Source organism: Ambystoma mexicanum, chromosome 12, assembly GCF_040938575.1.
Source record: "Ambystoma mexicanum isolate Mex_15411 chromosome 12, UKY_AmexF1_1, whole genome shotgun sequence".
Classification (NCBI taxonomy): Eukaryota; Metazoa; Chordata; class Amphibia; order Caudata; family Ambystomatidae; genus Ambystoma; species Ambystoma mexicanum.
Genome location: NC_090936.1, coordinates 405,619,918 through 405,635,731, shown reverse-complemented (window position 1 = coordinate 405,635,731; position 15,814 = coordinate 405,619,918). Strand labels below are relative to the sequence as shown.

The window sequence follows — 15,814 nt, the reverse complement described above, 5'->3', positions numbered from 1 at the left end:
GCAAATCAACCCAGTTGATTGCACTCCTTCCACAATTGTCACATACATACTCCACCTGCTGGACGCAGGGTTGGTTTTTAATTCGCTGAAGGTACACCTGGCAGCTCTGTCAGCATTCACCACCTCCCATAACAAGGTGTCGTGGTGGAAAGTACCAGTGGTTAAAGCCTTCATGAAAGGAGTAAAGAGACTTCACCCTCAAATTTCAAACCCACCACCAGGATGGGACCTTAATGTGGTGCTATCTAAACTCATGGGCCCCCCATTCGAGCCCATGCATAAAAGCAGTCTCAAACACCTGACTTATAAGACGGCCTTCTTAGTAGCAATTACATATATAAGAAGGATCAGTGAAATTCAGGCTCTGTCAGTGCAGGATCCTTTCTTTACGGTTCATAAAGATAAACTGGTTTTACGTACACACCCTAGGTTCTCACCTAAGTTTATTTCTAAATTCCACGTGAACCAGTCCATCGAGCTTCCGGCTTTCTTCCAAGACCCACAAAGCTCAGCTGAGGTGAAACTACACACCGCAGATGTGCGTAGGGCGGTCCTTATACTATGTAAACAAGACCAGACCGCTAAGGAAAACAGACCAACTGTTTGTCTCCGTAGCTACAGGCAGAGAGGGAGATCGCGTCTCTAAAGGTGCCATCTCTAAGTAGATTGTTAACTGTATCCAGCTGTGTTACTCCCTTTCTGAAAAAACTTTGCCTTTCGCGCAAAGAGCCCACTCTACAAGAGGCATTGGGGCCACTGGCTTTCATTGCAAATGTACCCCTTGACACCATTTGCAAAGCAGCTACTTGGAGCTCTATTCACACCTTTGCTCAGCACTATTGCATTGACATCCATTCCAAGACAGATACTCAAGTGGGACAAGCGGTTCTAAGACATTTATTTGCTCATGACCCTTCTCACAACCCACCTCCTTCTTCTAACACTGCTCGCTAATCTATGCACAGCATGTGATCTAAGCAGATTCCACAAGCCTCAGAAGGGATACATTACTCACCGTAATTGTAATTTTGATGCTTGTATCTGCTTAGATTCACATGCGACCCACCCTTCCTCCCCTGTGAGAGAAGGCGCATGGATGCTTGTAGTCTTATCTATCTGTTTGAATTATCTGTACTCGCGCTACTCCTCATGCTACCTCATGTCAGAAAAAACACAATCTGAGGGTCCTAGACGCGTGAGGGATCATGGGTACAGTGGACGTCACACTAGGGATAGTATTAGTGGCACGCCCTGTGTCGACGCCCATTTTCGCGTTTCGAAAAACAAACTGTAATACTCCGCAGCTTCCACTAGATGTCGGCCTATGCACAGCATGGGAATCTAAGCAGATACAAGCATCAGAAATATGATTATGGTGAGTAATGTATCCCATATGCGATGAGCAGAACAAAAACTGAAAATGGCCTGCTTACACAAAATGGCTTCTCAAGCAATGGTTTCAGGTTCACATGTTGCGACATTGTTTCATGATGCGAAAGTGAGAAGTGTGTGCTTAGGCCAATACATAATCAGACGGCATAGTTGCATTTATACTTTTACAATACTACTAGGAGGCACCATCCATACCCCCATCCGCTGGTCCCCCTTGACCTCTCCTCAGCGGACCTTTTATCTTAACCCCCCTGCCGCCCCTCCTCCACTGCAACAAAGACCAGTCCCATTGTCGCATCCCACATTGGGAGGAGGGCCTTGTTCGTCCCTCTCCATGCCCCGCTTCTTCCTCCATAGTCAGAAGTGCCAGCCCCTACGTTCATGATGTGATTCAGTGCTGTACACCCTCCAAGTTGGATAGTAAGCCAAACAGAAAAGAAATGTCCATTTATATGAGATCTGGTTCGCAATCAAAGCCTCTGTCACTTGGCCCATGTCTCTTCGCTTTTGTCTTGGAACATCTGCCCCTGTGCCCCATTCACTGAAATGTTCCCATCAATTCTTGCGGCTCGCAAAATGTTCTCTTTTAATCCATACAAGGTTAGGGCAACAAATACATCTCTCGGTCCAGCTCTGTGCTCCCTTCTCCTTGGCCCCACTCTATGCACACAGTCAATACCAACATCTTCCAGCTGTATGTCTGTCAGTAAGTTCCCAAAACATTGTTGGATTGTGCTCTTTAAATCGGTATCTGTATGGATTCGCTTAAGCCATTCACGCGTATGTTGGACCTGCACAAACGGTTCTCCAAGTCCTCTGCCTGCAATTCCAAATGATGTGTGACCCTAGCCAACTGATCCAAAAGCTCACTGTTCTGCCGTATCTCATCCCGTGGCATCCACCCTTTCGCCCAGGACTTTCACCTCCCCTTTAAAAGGGAGTTCCTCAGTTCGTCCCGTAGCAAACTAAACTGGTGCTGTAGGGTATTCGTAAGTCTCCCTTCCATGGCGCTAAGGCATTCCTTAAGATCATCCTTACTAAGAGTGATAGGCAAGATTAGATGCAGTACCCTGTGGGGACTGCACCAGCCTTGTCCTCTGGGCAATAGTTAACCCAACCTTTGGTATAAGCATGTACTACACAAGTTGGTAGAGTGACTGAGCATCCAGGCTTACCTCAAGAGGGGTCAAAGTGAGCTGTAGTGTTGTAACATAGAGTTTCACAGTAACACATATTCAAATAAACACTTATACTCAAGGTTTCTTGATTAAATAATTATTTATTCATTTAACAGTCAGTTGAATAAGCCTTCCTTAGAAGGGAGCATTTAAAAATATACTTCAAAAATACACACTCTCAGTTTCGATAAATCAATAGATACCCATTTGGTATGGCACACAAACACTTCCTACACCCTGAGGTGACTTAAATAACTAGTACACTGTGGACATTGATATATTATTGGTACATAAAGAGCAGTACTGAGTTTGGTGTCAAAAGGAAAATAGTTGGGGAATAAAACAATGGTTAACAAATATTCATGAACTGGTAAGTACTTTTTAAACCCTGCCCCCGCCCATCCCCCAATGCAGAGTAAATTAACCCTTTGCCAGCTACACAAGCTATAGAATGTGTGACTTTTTGGAGGGATAGTTAAAGCACAAAGTCAGAGGTTAGGAGAGTCTTTCAGAGAGCCAGGAGAGTCCATGTCAATTGAGCAAAGGGTCTAGGTTAGCTGAAGCACTTCTAGAAGGTAAGTAAAAAGTCTTGCATAATGTTTTAGAAATCGTGACGAGGCAGGGAGGGGGGAACAAGGGGAGACAGACAACGATCCTACTAGGCCAGGTGTCATTCAGATCGTGCAAGTGCATGGGTAGGGGGGACATGAAAAGTGCAAGGGGGAAAGGGAGAGGGGAAAGTGCAGTACAGGGTTAGTAATAAACAAGATAAATAATAAGGGCCAGCTGGTGGCAAGTGCAAGATAAGTGCAGACAAGTGCTGGGAAGGGGGGCTGTAGGGATACAGAGACAGTCCCGCAGTGCAGGGGTTGCCAGGAAGGCAGTGCAGGGGAGAGTGGCTGGGCCAAGGACCGAGATTGGTGAGTGGCCCAGTTGCTGATTCAGTACAGTTTCAGTGATTTAGCAGGGGAGGGGGAGAGAGAAAGCAGAAGCAAAGAGGAAGGTTTTGAGGTGCTTCCGGAACCGGAGATGGTTCTCCTCAAGTTTCAGGGAGGCAGGAAGGCTGTTCCAGAGGGAGGCCCCAGCTGCAGAGAGAGATCTCCCCCCAACTCGTTGCTTGGAGAAGCGGCTGACCCGGAGGGAGTTGGAGGCGGAAGAGCGAAGTGCTCGAGAAGGAAGATATTTAGGAAGGGAGAGTTGATGGTAATTTGGCCCCAGGCCCCAGAAGGCCTTGTGGACAATGCAGAGGGTTTTGAACTTAATCCTCGCAGCCACAGGGAGCCAGTGTAGCGATTTCAGTCCTGGAGAGATATGGTCCCTGGGCTTGAGGCCAAGGACAATCCTCGCAGTCCTGTTCTGGATGAGTTGCAGAGGGCGGAGAGTAGAAGCAGGCAGATTTAGATAGAGGCTGTTAAAGTAGTCCAGCTTCGAGAGAACCAGGGCTCTGGAGACAGTGAGCTTCTGGGGGAAGGAGAGGAAAGGAAGGATACCTCTGAGGAGGAGCAACTGGTAGTGTGGGAGGCTTGTGATGGGCAAAGCTGCAAGCAACTCTGCAAAAGCAACCAAGACAAGTCCCAACTGAGAGCTAGCAAGGCTACACAAGAAGAGGTAAGTACCCCTTCATTTTACATTACCTCAGGTCTGAAGAAATTGGTTCCAGCTGGCTTCTGTTCCTGTTGTAGGTCTGCAGATCCTGTTGTTGCTGGGCCTCAGTCGTGGTGACAAGAGGCAGGACGTCTGGGGACACAACAAACATAGAGACCAGCTACTCTAAACTCCTTCCTTTTAGCAGAGTTTACACTCGCAAGCTAGCAGGTTTAACTCTAAGAAATTAACAATTGAATGATCTTATTGAACATCATTCATCATTGTACATAATTTATTATTAGAGTTTAATCCAGAAGAGTTATGCTTGCAAAATTTCATATAGAAAATATAAAAATGTTTGTTTTTCTCATCAGTTAATACCAACGGTAATAGACTTATGATAAATAGTTTAAATTAATTATGACAAAACCCAAAAAAACCTTGTACATGTAACTGGTACACACAGTTCAAGCAACTGAATAAACACAAAATCTAAACAGTGTAAAAAAAACCTACATACCAAAGAAAATTAGAAACCACATTTTTTTTAACCACTGTCAACACTAAATTAACACTACGTTAAACTAGAAAACACATTAATTAAGACTTGTTTGTTCGTCAATGCTAAAATAAAACCGACATATTTCTTTGCCATACAAAATAGTAGATTCAATATATTCTGGGGAAATTCTTCAGGGGATGATAAAAAATCTAGGGTCCTTATGTCACAAGGATCGTTGTTTTGTTTTGATCTATAGGACTTAATAGAAGATCTCTTTTCTTACTGCGGATCTCCAAGTTAGTATTTCGACTCGGTGGATAGCGCAAAGGGGGTATTAATCTGCTCTCCCATTCTTGACTTGCAATGGGTTGATGATCTGGAGTGTGAATGAAATCTTCATCCACTCCTTAGTAGGAGACACAGTTTCTCATATTCCGCACACAATATGAATGCAATTTCAAGTTGGGGTTCTGCAAGTCGTGCTGTTCTGAGTGTCTGTTCATGGTCGATAAAAGCAAAGGTGTGCCGCTTTTATTAGCAAGCGTAGTACATGATGTAAAATCCTCCGGGATAATGCAAAGGAACAATCAGTGTCCCAGCGCTGTACGCATTTCTGTGTTGCTCCTGATGTCACAACAAAAGGTAAGTACCCCTAAGATTTACAGTACCGTAGGTCCGAAAAAATTGGTTCCAACTGGCGTCTGTTCCTGTTGTAGGTCTGCAGATCCTGTTGTTCCTGGACCTCAGTTGTGGGGACAAGAGGGAGGACGTCTGGGGACTCCTGCACTACTAATTGAAGGTCAGCGGCAGCAATGGGCAAACTTCAGATCTGCTGCACATCGCGGTTTCAGCTTCTCGTAAATAGTAACACTGCAGTTCTCAGATACCTTCTGGACTTTCCTCGCATCTGGGGTCCAGCACCCTCTTGAGGAGGCTCACGCTTGGCCAGTCCTGCTTCATGGGAGTTTGGAGGATCTTTCTGGAGCTCGGTCCAACTTAAAGACGACACACTCTCGATTCTGGTGTTCCTCTCCCTGGCAATCAGTTCCTGCAGCAGCAATGGAAGTACAGCCAGCTCAGAGAGGATTTCCAGATGAGTTAGTCTTGGGGTCGATTGGTCCCACCAACCCAAGTGGAGAAGTCATCCTTTGCAGGGCTTCTCTCGTCGAGGCGAATTCAGAGCTTCAGCACTGCAGCAGAGCTTCACCGGGCAAACTGTCCAGGAGTTCCAGCAAGCGTCTTCCAGGTTCTTCTTTGGATTCCTTCGTCCAGTGGTCGACTCTGCCTTCCAAGCAAAAGACCTCGCCTTTTATGCAGGTTTCTCCCATTCATTCGCAGCGTAGCTGTCGATCACACAGCAGGGTGGCTGTCTTCCGAGGACAGGCAGCCAGCCAATCACCTTTGGGTGCATTCCTGTCACCAAGGAGACTAAGCACAGGGAGTTTTGGGCACCTCCCTCGCTTCCTGCCCTACCAGACACGCTGGAGCCAGAGGCAGGCTTCACCAGTGAATCCTGCCAAAGACAAAACGAACAAAGGGACCACACCTGGTTTGGGGCGCAGAGTAAATCTCAAGAAGGACCTTTCCGACATGAAATGGCGAAAAAAGAAGACCAGGACCATTTTGACAAAATGGTCACCCATGGGTGCTTTACTGCAGCTGCAATTGCAGCCCACGGTAGAAACAGTCAATGGCAGTAAAAAGTAAACCACTGGCCATTAATTGGAGAAAGGGTAACATAAAAATGTTACATGAGAAACTAGACAAAGGGGATACTAGGTAACCCCTCCAGCACCCTATTGTTAGATAGTGTGCTGGGTCTAGAAAGTTACAAATGTAAGTAAAGTCAATTTCACTTCTGGAAACAGTAGTTCTCCAAGAGAAGGTATTTAAACCTTAGCAGAAATCCAAAGGACATCCCTGTGACCCTGCACTGAGGGTGCTGTGTGTCACAGTGTAAAAAGATGATGCCTATGGAGTTTGTCAGACTACAAAACACAAAACTCCAAAACACAGAGTTCAAATCACAGAAAAATACATGAGAGCGGGGAAAAAGTTCTCACTCTCTCCAGGATCGAAATTAAAAGTCCAGCAAAAAGAGCTGGGGGTCTGTAAGGTAGAAGGCAATTAGCACATTTCTGAGAATTCTCCCTAAGAAAGAGCCATCTCCCCTCTCTCCTGGGCGTCCCCTTTCTCCTCCTCGCAGTCCTTTTTTTTTTTTTTTAGCCCTTGTTGTGCCCTCAGCACGCTGCTGCCATCAGCGCTCCAATTGTCCTTCCTGCACAATTTGAGTTTGCCTTTTTCTGGCCGGGATGCCCTTCTCTTTGGGTTTTAGCAACTGGGTGCCTCCTTCCACCTATATTATACCTTCTCGTGTCAGAGTGCAACCTCCCGTCCTATTTGTAGGCTCTTCCGGAATCCCTGTCTTCTTATGTGCAAGTTTAATCTTTATTGCAAGCTTGACAGTCCTCAGTGTTCTCTGTGCCCAATGCCTCTTCTCATTTGCACCACTTTTAATCCTGCTAAATAGTTACTTTAAGGCCCCACACCCCCATTCACATCACACAAGAATCCAACAAATGTGCACCGCCTTGTACTACCATAGCGGCCCACACCGTCCTGCCACCCTCACACACCAGGAAAGGTACACTTTTCACATCCTTAGTGGTGGCCATTTTGGAATCCATGCAATAGGATTTTAAATATGGGCAATCATTGGGATCCAGTGCAGTTTGAGGAGGGTCGGGTGATGTGGTCGAATTTGCAGAGCCCTTTAATGAGTCTTGCTGCAGCCTGCAGGACACAATTCAGCTGTGCCAGGGTGATCTAATTCTCATACTATTGTTATCTCCAATATTGTATTCTTAAGGATATGTATCAATGACAGTATTTCAAATTATTGTTTTTCTTAAGACTGTAAAGACACTGGACGGAACAATGCATACTAAGATTTGCTTTAAAATGACAGTCTTTCCAATTCATTGGCTAGCCTAACGTTTATGAGGTAGATTTTTAGTTTAATTTGCTATAGGGCATATCCTCCTCATGCAAATTTCTACCTACATTTGGCTGAAGAGAACCACATGCAGGCCAATGTTTTTATTACAAAATGGTGCCCAAATGGTAATGCTATGATGTTTTGCACAGAAGCACAGGGATGTTACCTTGTCATGTGTTCTTGTGCCTAACCAACATCTAGGACTTGCTTGTGTTACTGACCTTTTAATTCAAGTTCTGGTCCCTTTGAACATCCCAGCATGGCCGATCACTTTTGCTGGCTATTTTCGCTTAACAATTGAAATGTTTAGCGGGACCATGAAACTGTCCTTTCGGCATGAACCCCTTCAGCAGTGTGTCTGGTTACGCTGTGCTCTAACCATGACTATCGACTCCTTAGGGTCACTATTGTGCAGTTTTTGATGTGAACCTGCTATGATGGACTCTCTTCTGCTTCAGTTCATCTCTAGACTCTCTGGACTTTGCCTAAAGTATTTGTTCTGCTTGTCTGATTTCAGGGTCCTTCATTGCTCACCTTGACCAGGCAGGAAAGAATTCCAATCCCTCTGAATGCTCCTCCAGAAACCCTTTCAGTCTTTGAGTTAGTGCTACTTAGATACCTAGACCTAACCAACAGACAAGAATGACGAAATCTCCTGCTGCTGAAGTTGAATTCCACTCTACATTCTAAAGATTGACCTGCTGGTCCATACTCTTTTGGGGGTCAGGATCTCTTCTTGGCGGTCCCCACCTGCTCCTGTGGGACATTTTTTGGAGCCTGCATCACTTTGACCGCCATGTGCTGAGTGTTAGGAAAGATTTTCCTTTTGCTACTTTTCTTCCATAGCCTTTTGTAGGGCACCCTTTCTTTTTGCTTGTTTGGAACCTGTTCCTGACTTTTGGGAATTAAGTAAAGCCTGCTGCTTTACTTCTTTTGCCCTTTGGCTCATTCTTATGGGGAAACTGATTAGTCCCTAAGACTGTCAGCACTGAGAGACGGTCGCTCTTTATGAATTTCTGTTATTTTTAGAATTGCTCGCATCACCTTCAAGTGAAGTGCTGTAGGATACTTTCTATCCCTGTAACTTTTTCTGTAATGGCATTTTGGTTGCTTTTACAATGAGCCTAGGATGGGCTTGTGGCAGCATTTATTTTTCTACTGTGATTTGGTAATTTTACCTATGCACTTATGTATTTAGTGCAAATGGATACTAGCGATGGCTAGCACCCTAAAATGGCGGTGCCGCAAGGTTTTCGCTTGTCTTTTGGGCAGTGTTGTTCTTTGACCTTCTTCCTGCCTTCTCAGGTCAGGAAATGCCATATATGGAATGCCCTTTCCGGGGGATAACTACTGCTTTTGTGGGCAATGGGGTGGTTTGTGTGTGAGCCTGGATGTGGGGGCTGGGACTGTCTGGTCCCAGTACACATTCGGGTGCCTGAATGTCTGTTGCTGGGAAGATGATGTTGCTGGTGGCTATGCATGGTTGGAAAGCCATTGCCTGTTTGAATGGTGCAGATCCTCACCATTGGTGGGCTTGGGCATGTTGCCAGCCTAAATCTTGGATAAAATGAGGGTTTCTGCAGCCATTCAATAGATCATCGTTTGAGCAAAGACCTCTACGAAGAAGTTCAGCCCGCTAACGACCCGAGGATGACACCTAAAGCTGATGAGCATCGACTCCAGTGCTGTCCTGATGAAGCCCTGCTCCTCTGTCCTGATCTCAAGAAGGCCCTTGTCGGTCCTATGACTCCTGGACTGGTGGGAAAAGCTAGTTTAGATCTCTGCTTGAGGATCTGTGCCTTTGGAGCCTTCGGCAGGGTCCCTGGACCAACCAGTGGACTGACAAACTCTCTACTAGGATACCTTGCTGCAGTTGTCTTGTTCTGAGTACATCTGTGGAACTTGGAGGATCTTCTGCTTGTGTAACAAGATGCCTGCTCCTGCATTTCCAGCCTTCTTGCATAAATGGAAGCTGTGCTGGGCATTCACCTCTGTTCATCCATTGAAGATACTTCGTCACCGTCTGACTGTGGTGACTCCGGTTGCAACACTCCTTCGTTCCACGGTGGTGTCCGGAGGTGGTCTGCACGCAGAAGTCTTTCTTTCCTTTGTTTGGGTGATGTACTGGAAGCTGTCGAGAACCAATTCCTAAGCACAGTGACCAACCGAAACTAAATCCTGTGTCCGAAAATTACATCTTTCTCCAGCATGGGGTCTGGCATGGATTCACATGCTCATGAATATTCCCCGTCAGGCTGGGAATCCTCGGTAAAGAAAAAAAATCAATATCATTTTCGTTTCTGATCTGTCTTTCTTAGTAGTAACCAATCACTGCTCTCTGGTCATACTGCCCCCAGCCAATGACTGCCATCGCCCTAAGCCCCGCCTCTGGCAGCCATCCTCAGATTTTTACCACACGCTCAAGTGTTGAGAGTCCTCGTGTTTAGCTCGAGAGATTTTTGCTGCGTTTTCGCGCTTTTTCAAAGAGATTTTCTCATTTTTCAGTCAAATAGAGCCTCAAGCGCCACCGCGTGTACGTCTGATCAACGAGGACCCGTTTCGGATTTTCTACGCCCCTCAAGGGTGAAGTTTTCATCGAGTTACGCTTCTTGGAGTAGTCCAGAAGTTTCTGCGGCCTACCCGGACATGGCCCAGGAGAAAGGAAGCTCGACGCCCGGAAAGCTGTTCAGGGTTTGCCCTAGATGCCAGCTGCAGAATGTGTTCAAGGAGGACGAGCACTCGAAATGTCTCTACTGCCTTAATGAGGACAAAACGCACATGGAGAAGGACTGTGCGTTTTGCGGGAACATGTCGGAATGGACCATCAGGGACCGACACCTTTGTCTCTCCAACTGGCTGGAAGGAAAGAGCCCGTCAGGTGAGAAGAAGAAGTCCGAGCGGTCTTCTAAGTCCTGTGAGGGCGCCCTGGCGACAGGGGCCCAAAAGAAGGCAAAGCACCGTGAGTCCGGGGGCACCGGGAGCGCCGAACGGTCGGGCTCCTCGGCTGCCAGGCAGGGCGCATCCTCTCCAGCGCCATCAACCACGAGTCAACGCTATGGCTCAGGGAAGAGGAAGGCCGAGAACCCGGCGAAGCTTCTGGAGAGGCCCCGGTCGATCTCGAAGGATCTAGCCGAGGGGGACCAAGGCGGTTACCCTCCCGCCAAGGTGAAGGCCACAGGCCCGCAGAAGGTGGTGAAGGCCTTGATTCACCCGGCCAAGGCCACCCGCGCTCATCTAGCGGCTGGGACAGACTTTCAGACCCCAGCCCACCAGGAGACGGTGACGGCGGATGCCTCCCTGGAGGGGTGGGTAGCCCACACCGGAGATCTTCACGCGAGAGGCCTTTGGCTCCCGGAGGAGAAGGCGCTCCACATCAACATCCTGGAGCTCCAGGCAGTGTTCTGGGCCATCAGGTCCTTTCTCCCGTCCCTCAAGGGCAAAGTGGTGAGGACCTTCACCAACAACACCACCACGATGTTCTACATCCGGAAGCGGGGCGGAACCAGATCCCCGGCCCTATCCAAGGAAGCCCAGGACCTGTGGCATTGGGCCGTTGCTCAAGGGATGTTTCTAGTGCCGTTTCATCTGGCAGGGATAAAAAATCACCATCGCCGACTCACTCAGCAGAGAGCTGCGCTTGGGCCATGAGTGGGAACTACGCCAGGATCAAGTGGACCAACTCTTTCAGCGATGGGGCAAACCCCAGATCGACCTGTTTGCGACGGCGACGAACTCCAAGTGCCAGAGGTTCGCCAGCAGGTTTCCCCAACCGAGGCGCATGGGTGATGCTTTCTCGTTCCCCTGGGACGGCCTGTTCCTATATGCGTTTCCTCCTTTGCCGTTGCTGCTCCGATTCATCAACCAGCTCAAGAGGTCCCGGTGCAGAATGATCCTCGTCGCACCGGCGAGGCCGAGACAGATCTGGTTCCTGGACCTTCTGGACTTGTCAGCATCCCCACCAGTCAAGCTGTCGACGGACGCAGATCTTCTCTCCAGAGAAGGAGGCGCAATTCTTCATCACGACCCGGAGTCGCTGAACATGCAGGCCTGGCTCCTGCACCACTAGAGTTTGGTAGATACGATATCCCGCCCGACTGCAGAGAGGTTCTTGCGAAGGCCAGGGTGTCCTCAACTCTCAAGTGCTACGGACATAAGTGGAAGAGGTTCTCTACCTGGTGCCGTGCACAGAAAATTAACCCTCTGCAGATTATGGCCCCTCAAGTATTGCCGTACCTTCTGTCGCTAGCAATAACTGGACTATCCCATGCTTCAATCAAGATACACCTGGCAGCTATTTCCCGATACACCAGGACTAAAGGGCGGTCATCCGTTTAGTCTCACCGCCTGGTTAAGGAATTTATGAAGGGACTGTTTCGATCATTCCGCCGGTGAAGGCGCCAGTCCCGGCATGGAAGCTCAAGGTGGTGCTGACCAGGCTCATGGGTCTGCCATTCGAGCCATTGCATTCGGCCCTGTTGAAGTTTCTGTCGTGTTAAACAGCGTTCCTGGTGGCCATCACCTCTGCACGACGCGTGGGAGAGATCCAGGCACTATCCTGCAAGTCTCTATACCTGACCTTTCACGATACGAGGGTAGTGCTGAGGATGCACCCCTCCTTCATGCCCAAGGTGCCGTCAGAATTCCATCTCAACGAGCCCTTGGTGTTACCAGTCTTTTTCCCGTCGCCTTCGTCGCCGGCCGAGAGGACTTTACACTCGCTGGATGTAGCTAGAGCGCTGAAGTTCTATGTGGACCGAACGAAGAGTTTTCGGAGGACATCACAGCAGTTTGTGAACTTTGAACCTGTGAACCAAGGGAAGGCTCTTTCGAAGGCTTCCATTTCCAGATGGCTGTCCGGCTGCATCATGCACTGTCATCGGTTGGCGAACCGACCGTTGCCTGGCCGTCCGACAGCCCATTCGACCAGAGCAGTCGCTGCTACCACAGCGTTCTTGTCTGGTGTGCCCCTGCTGAACATCTACAGGGCTGCTACGTGGAGGTCGACGCACACCTTCACGAGATTCTACTGCGTCGACCGGGATTCCAGGGAGGAGTCCAGGGTCGACCAAGCAGTGCTGCGCAACCTGTTCGCTTAAGGTGAGCCTGGTGAGGAGGTAAGAAATGCTTAATGTTGAGCCTTTGCCACCTCCCGTGGTTGTGCATGTGTGTACTGCTATGTATTCTTCTATTCATGAGCATGTGAATCCATGCCAGACCCCATGCTGGAGAAGGAACAAGTTACTTACCTGTAACTGTTGTTCTCCAGCATGGTCTGGCATGGATTCACATGCGAACCCTCCCTCCTACGCCTCTGCGGCTCTTCACTTGGTCATACTGCCACTTTACATGCTACCAAATCTGAGGATGGCTGCCAGAGGCGGGGCTTAGGAAGAGGGCAGTCATTGGCTGGGGGCAGTATGACCCAGAGACCAGTGATTGGTTACTACTAAAAAGACAGATCAGAAACGAAACTGATTTCTTTCTTTACCGATGATTCCCGGCCTGACGACGGGGAATATTCATGAGCATGTGAATCCATGCCAGACCCATGCTGGAGAACAACAGTTACAGGTAAGTAACTTGTTCCGCACCCACAACCCCTTGGCCTTCCTCACTGGGACCAAAGACAGAATATTGTATCCCCAACGGGTTCCGGAGCACCAACAGTGGCCTCTGGAGAAATCTGAGTCAGGGGGTAAGTTACCCTGCCTGTTTCTACCCCACCCCCTGTCCTCCATAATGTTACATAGTCGTAATGTCCTGTCCCTAAAGCACTCTTCCCTGACTTTGGTCAGTGCAGGCCTTGTCAAGCAACCCTTCCTAGGACTATCCTAATGACTGGGATTGAGTGAGTTTACTTAACTGAACTTCATCAAATGTTTTGACTCCTAGTAATCATAACAACTAGCATTGCAAATCTCTTAATAAATGTACCTGTGAAGTATCTACTTTGGAATGGGTGACTTTTGGGCACAAGGCTCAAACCATCTTTGGGTTGCGCTTTATAAGAGCTATTGAAGCCGTTCTATGATTATACTAAATTGTCATTTCTATTTCTAATGCATCAGAGTGTTTACCTGTATTTCACTGGTCATTGAATCAAATGCTGTTATATATCTCCCAAGGGTGAATGTGTATATCTAATTTATATTGTATTATATAGAAGCTTTTCTTGGTTAGTGTGTATTTTAAAGTCTAATAAAGAATTGTATTTTTGTACGTACCTGGCTAAATTGAATTATTGGTGTTAATCTGTGTATACTCATTGTAGCCCTAGACCACTCTCCAGCCCTTCCTGAGACTAAGCCTTGCCGCTCTGCTACCTACCTTGATTGGTTTTGATTAAACTCTGTGTCTTCTCTCTCCACCATAATAGGGAGCCCTCTCAAAATCCTCCATCCATGGTTGATTTTGAAAATCTATCTCGTCACAGACCTTATGCGTACCACCATTGACTTGTAGTGGACCATTACATTAACATAGTGGTTGGAAGTGAAAGTAAACTCTATGGGCCTTTCCTTACTGAGTGTTTATAAAATGTGTTTACTGCACCTTCTCAGAATACTTCCCTTTCTGAAGAGTAGCCTTGACTGCTCAGCCCTACCGCTTCTTTGAGACTTGGATGAAACACCCTCAAAGAGAAATGCACTTAATAATGAGCGACCCTCTGCAGTCTCTGCCTGCTAGAGAACGATTACATCATGCTCACATTGTGTAATATTAAAATACATTATTGCATTTAAAGAATGACTGAAAAATGTTTGAGTAGGTTGAAAGACATCATTAGGCAAAGTGGCTAATTCATTGTGATTCCTATTTTATTACCAGTCACTGTGAAAATGTTTTGTAATTTTGAGGCCTCTGTGAAGACAATACGACTTTACTCTGTGTGCAAAAAAGATTAACATAGCTCCCTAGGAACAATAACTATTCTTAATTTGTTTTCAGTATGCCCTTCCACTTCAGCTGTTGAATAACCAAAGCATGACCCAGTGGATGGAAATATTCAGGACGATCATTGACCGAGATGTCCCTGCTGTAAGAAAAGTGATGAGTTTGAAATGTCATTGATTTTTGCTAGAGGAAAGTAGCACTTGAAAGAGAAGCTCTTGCTGAAAGAACCTCTCCCCAACAATTTACCTTCCCTGTGAAGTTTTCATTTTTCTGTGGCACAAAGGACAAATTAATCAACTAAAGATGAAGTTTTTGTTGGCCTCCATTTAGTCATGTTCACTGCCAGGGAGACTGAAAGCCAGTGACCTCCCCTCCTCGCTAAACCAATTCCCCCTAGACAGAAAGCACCTGAAAGCTTTTCAGATTGAATCATCATCTTCACACAACATGCTGTCCTTGCTTTCTCCCTCGCCATCTTGTGTCCCTCTTCTTCCATCTCCCTTCTCTGCCTTTCCTCATCCTACTATCCCTAATCCTTTCTTTCCATTTTTCCTTTTCCTTCCCTCTCCTATCTTCCTGTTATTCTTTCTTTCCCTCCTGCTTCATCCTTCTTTTTACACCCTCAATTCCATCCATCCTTAGCATCTCTCCCTCCATCTCCCCTCATTTGGGGGCAATGTCTTTGATAACAAGAATAGCCAGGGTATACCAATACATCTGTAGAAGAGCCAATCCTTCGTCCCTTTCTGTTTTCATCGAGGGCTTTCCTCCATCTGAATTGATGTTTGTTATTGAACAAGGCCTTCTAAGAATTAATATGACTACATCGAGCTCAGGTAACCACCAATTTCAATGGGGAGTACCTAGTCTTCAACATGTCCTTGGAAAATTATTTTGTGACAGGAAGAGAACTAGTGTCAATTTTCCAATAATTTCTCACTAAATGTGTTTCTCCTCATTGAACCAAAACTTGAGTTCATAGAAACCCCTTTCGTAACTTTAACATATTTATAATCTTATTCTCCTATGGTGGAGTAATGGAAATGTAAGCCAGACAATTAAGATAAGCATGGTGCAGGAGATAGAAGGTTGTGAAGTAATTCTGTAAAAATTGGCATTTCATAAAGGTTACTTAAACTAGTGGTAGCTTTTGCATGAAAAATAATTTCAACCGCTCTGATTAGGGTAAAAAATCAATGGTTTCTCCAGTAGCGTTAAGCCAAGAAGTGTGAAATTGGTCCACGACAAAGAAGTTTATATTGT

The 15,814-nt window shown here is 46.8% G+C and overlaps 1 protein-coding gene across 2 annotated transcripts in view; it reads left to right on the top strand.

The window, feature by feature from the left end:
- Positions 1 to 15,814, top strand: part of IPO8 (importin 8) — a 2,228,954-nt gene that overhangs the window by 590,596 nt on the left and 1,622,544 nt on the right. For both annotated transcript variants that reach the window (XM_069628533.1, XM_069628532.1), the window contains one exon: positions 14,606 to 14,695. In XM_069628533.1, the coding sequence (XP_069484634.1) occupies positions 14,606 to 14,695 (90 nt within the window). The remainder of the gene's footprint in view (positions 1 to 14,605; positions 14,696 to 15,814) is intronic.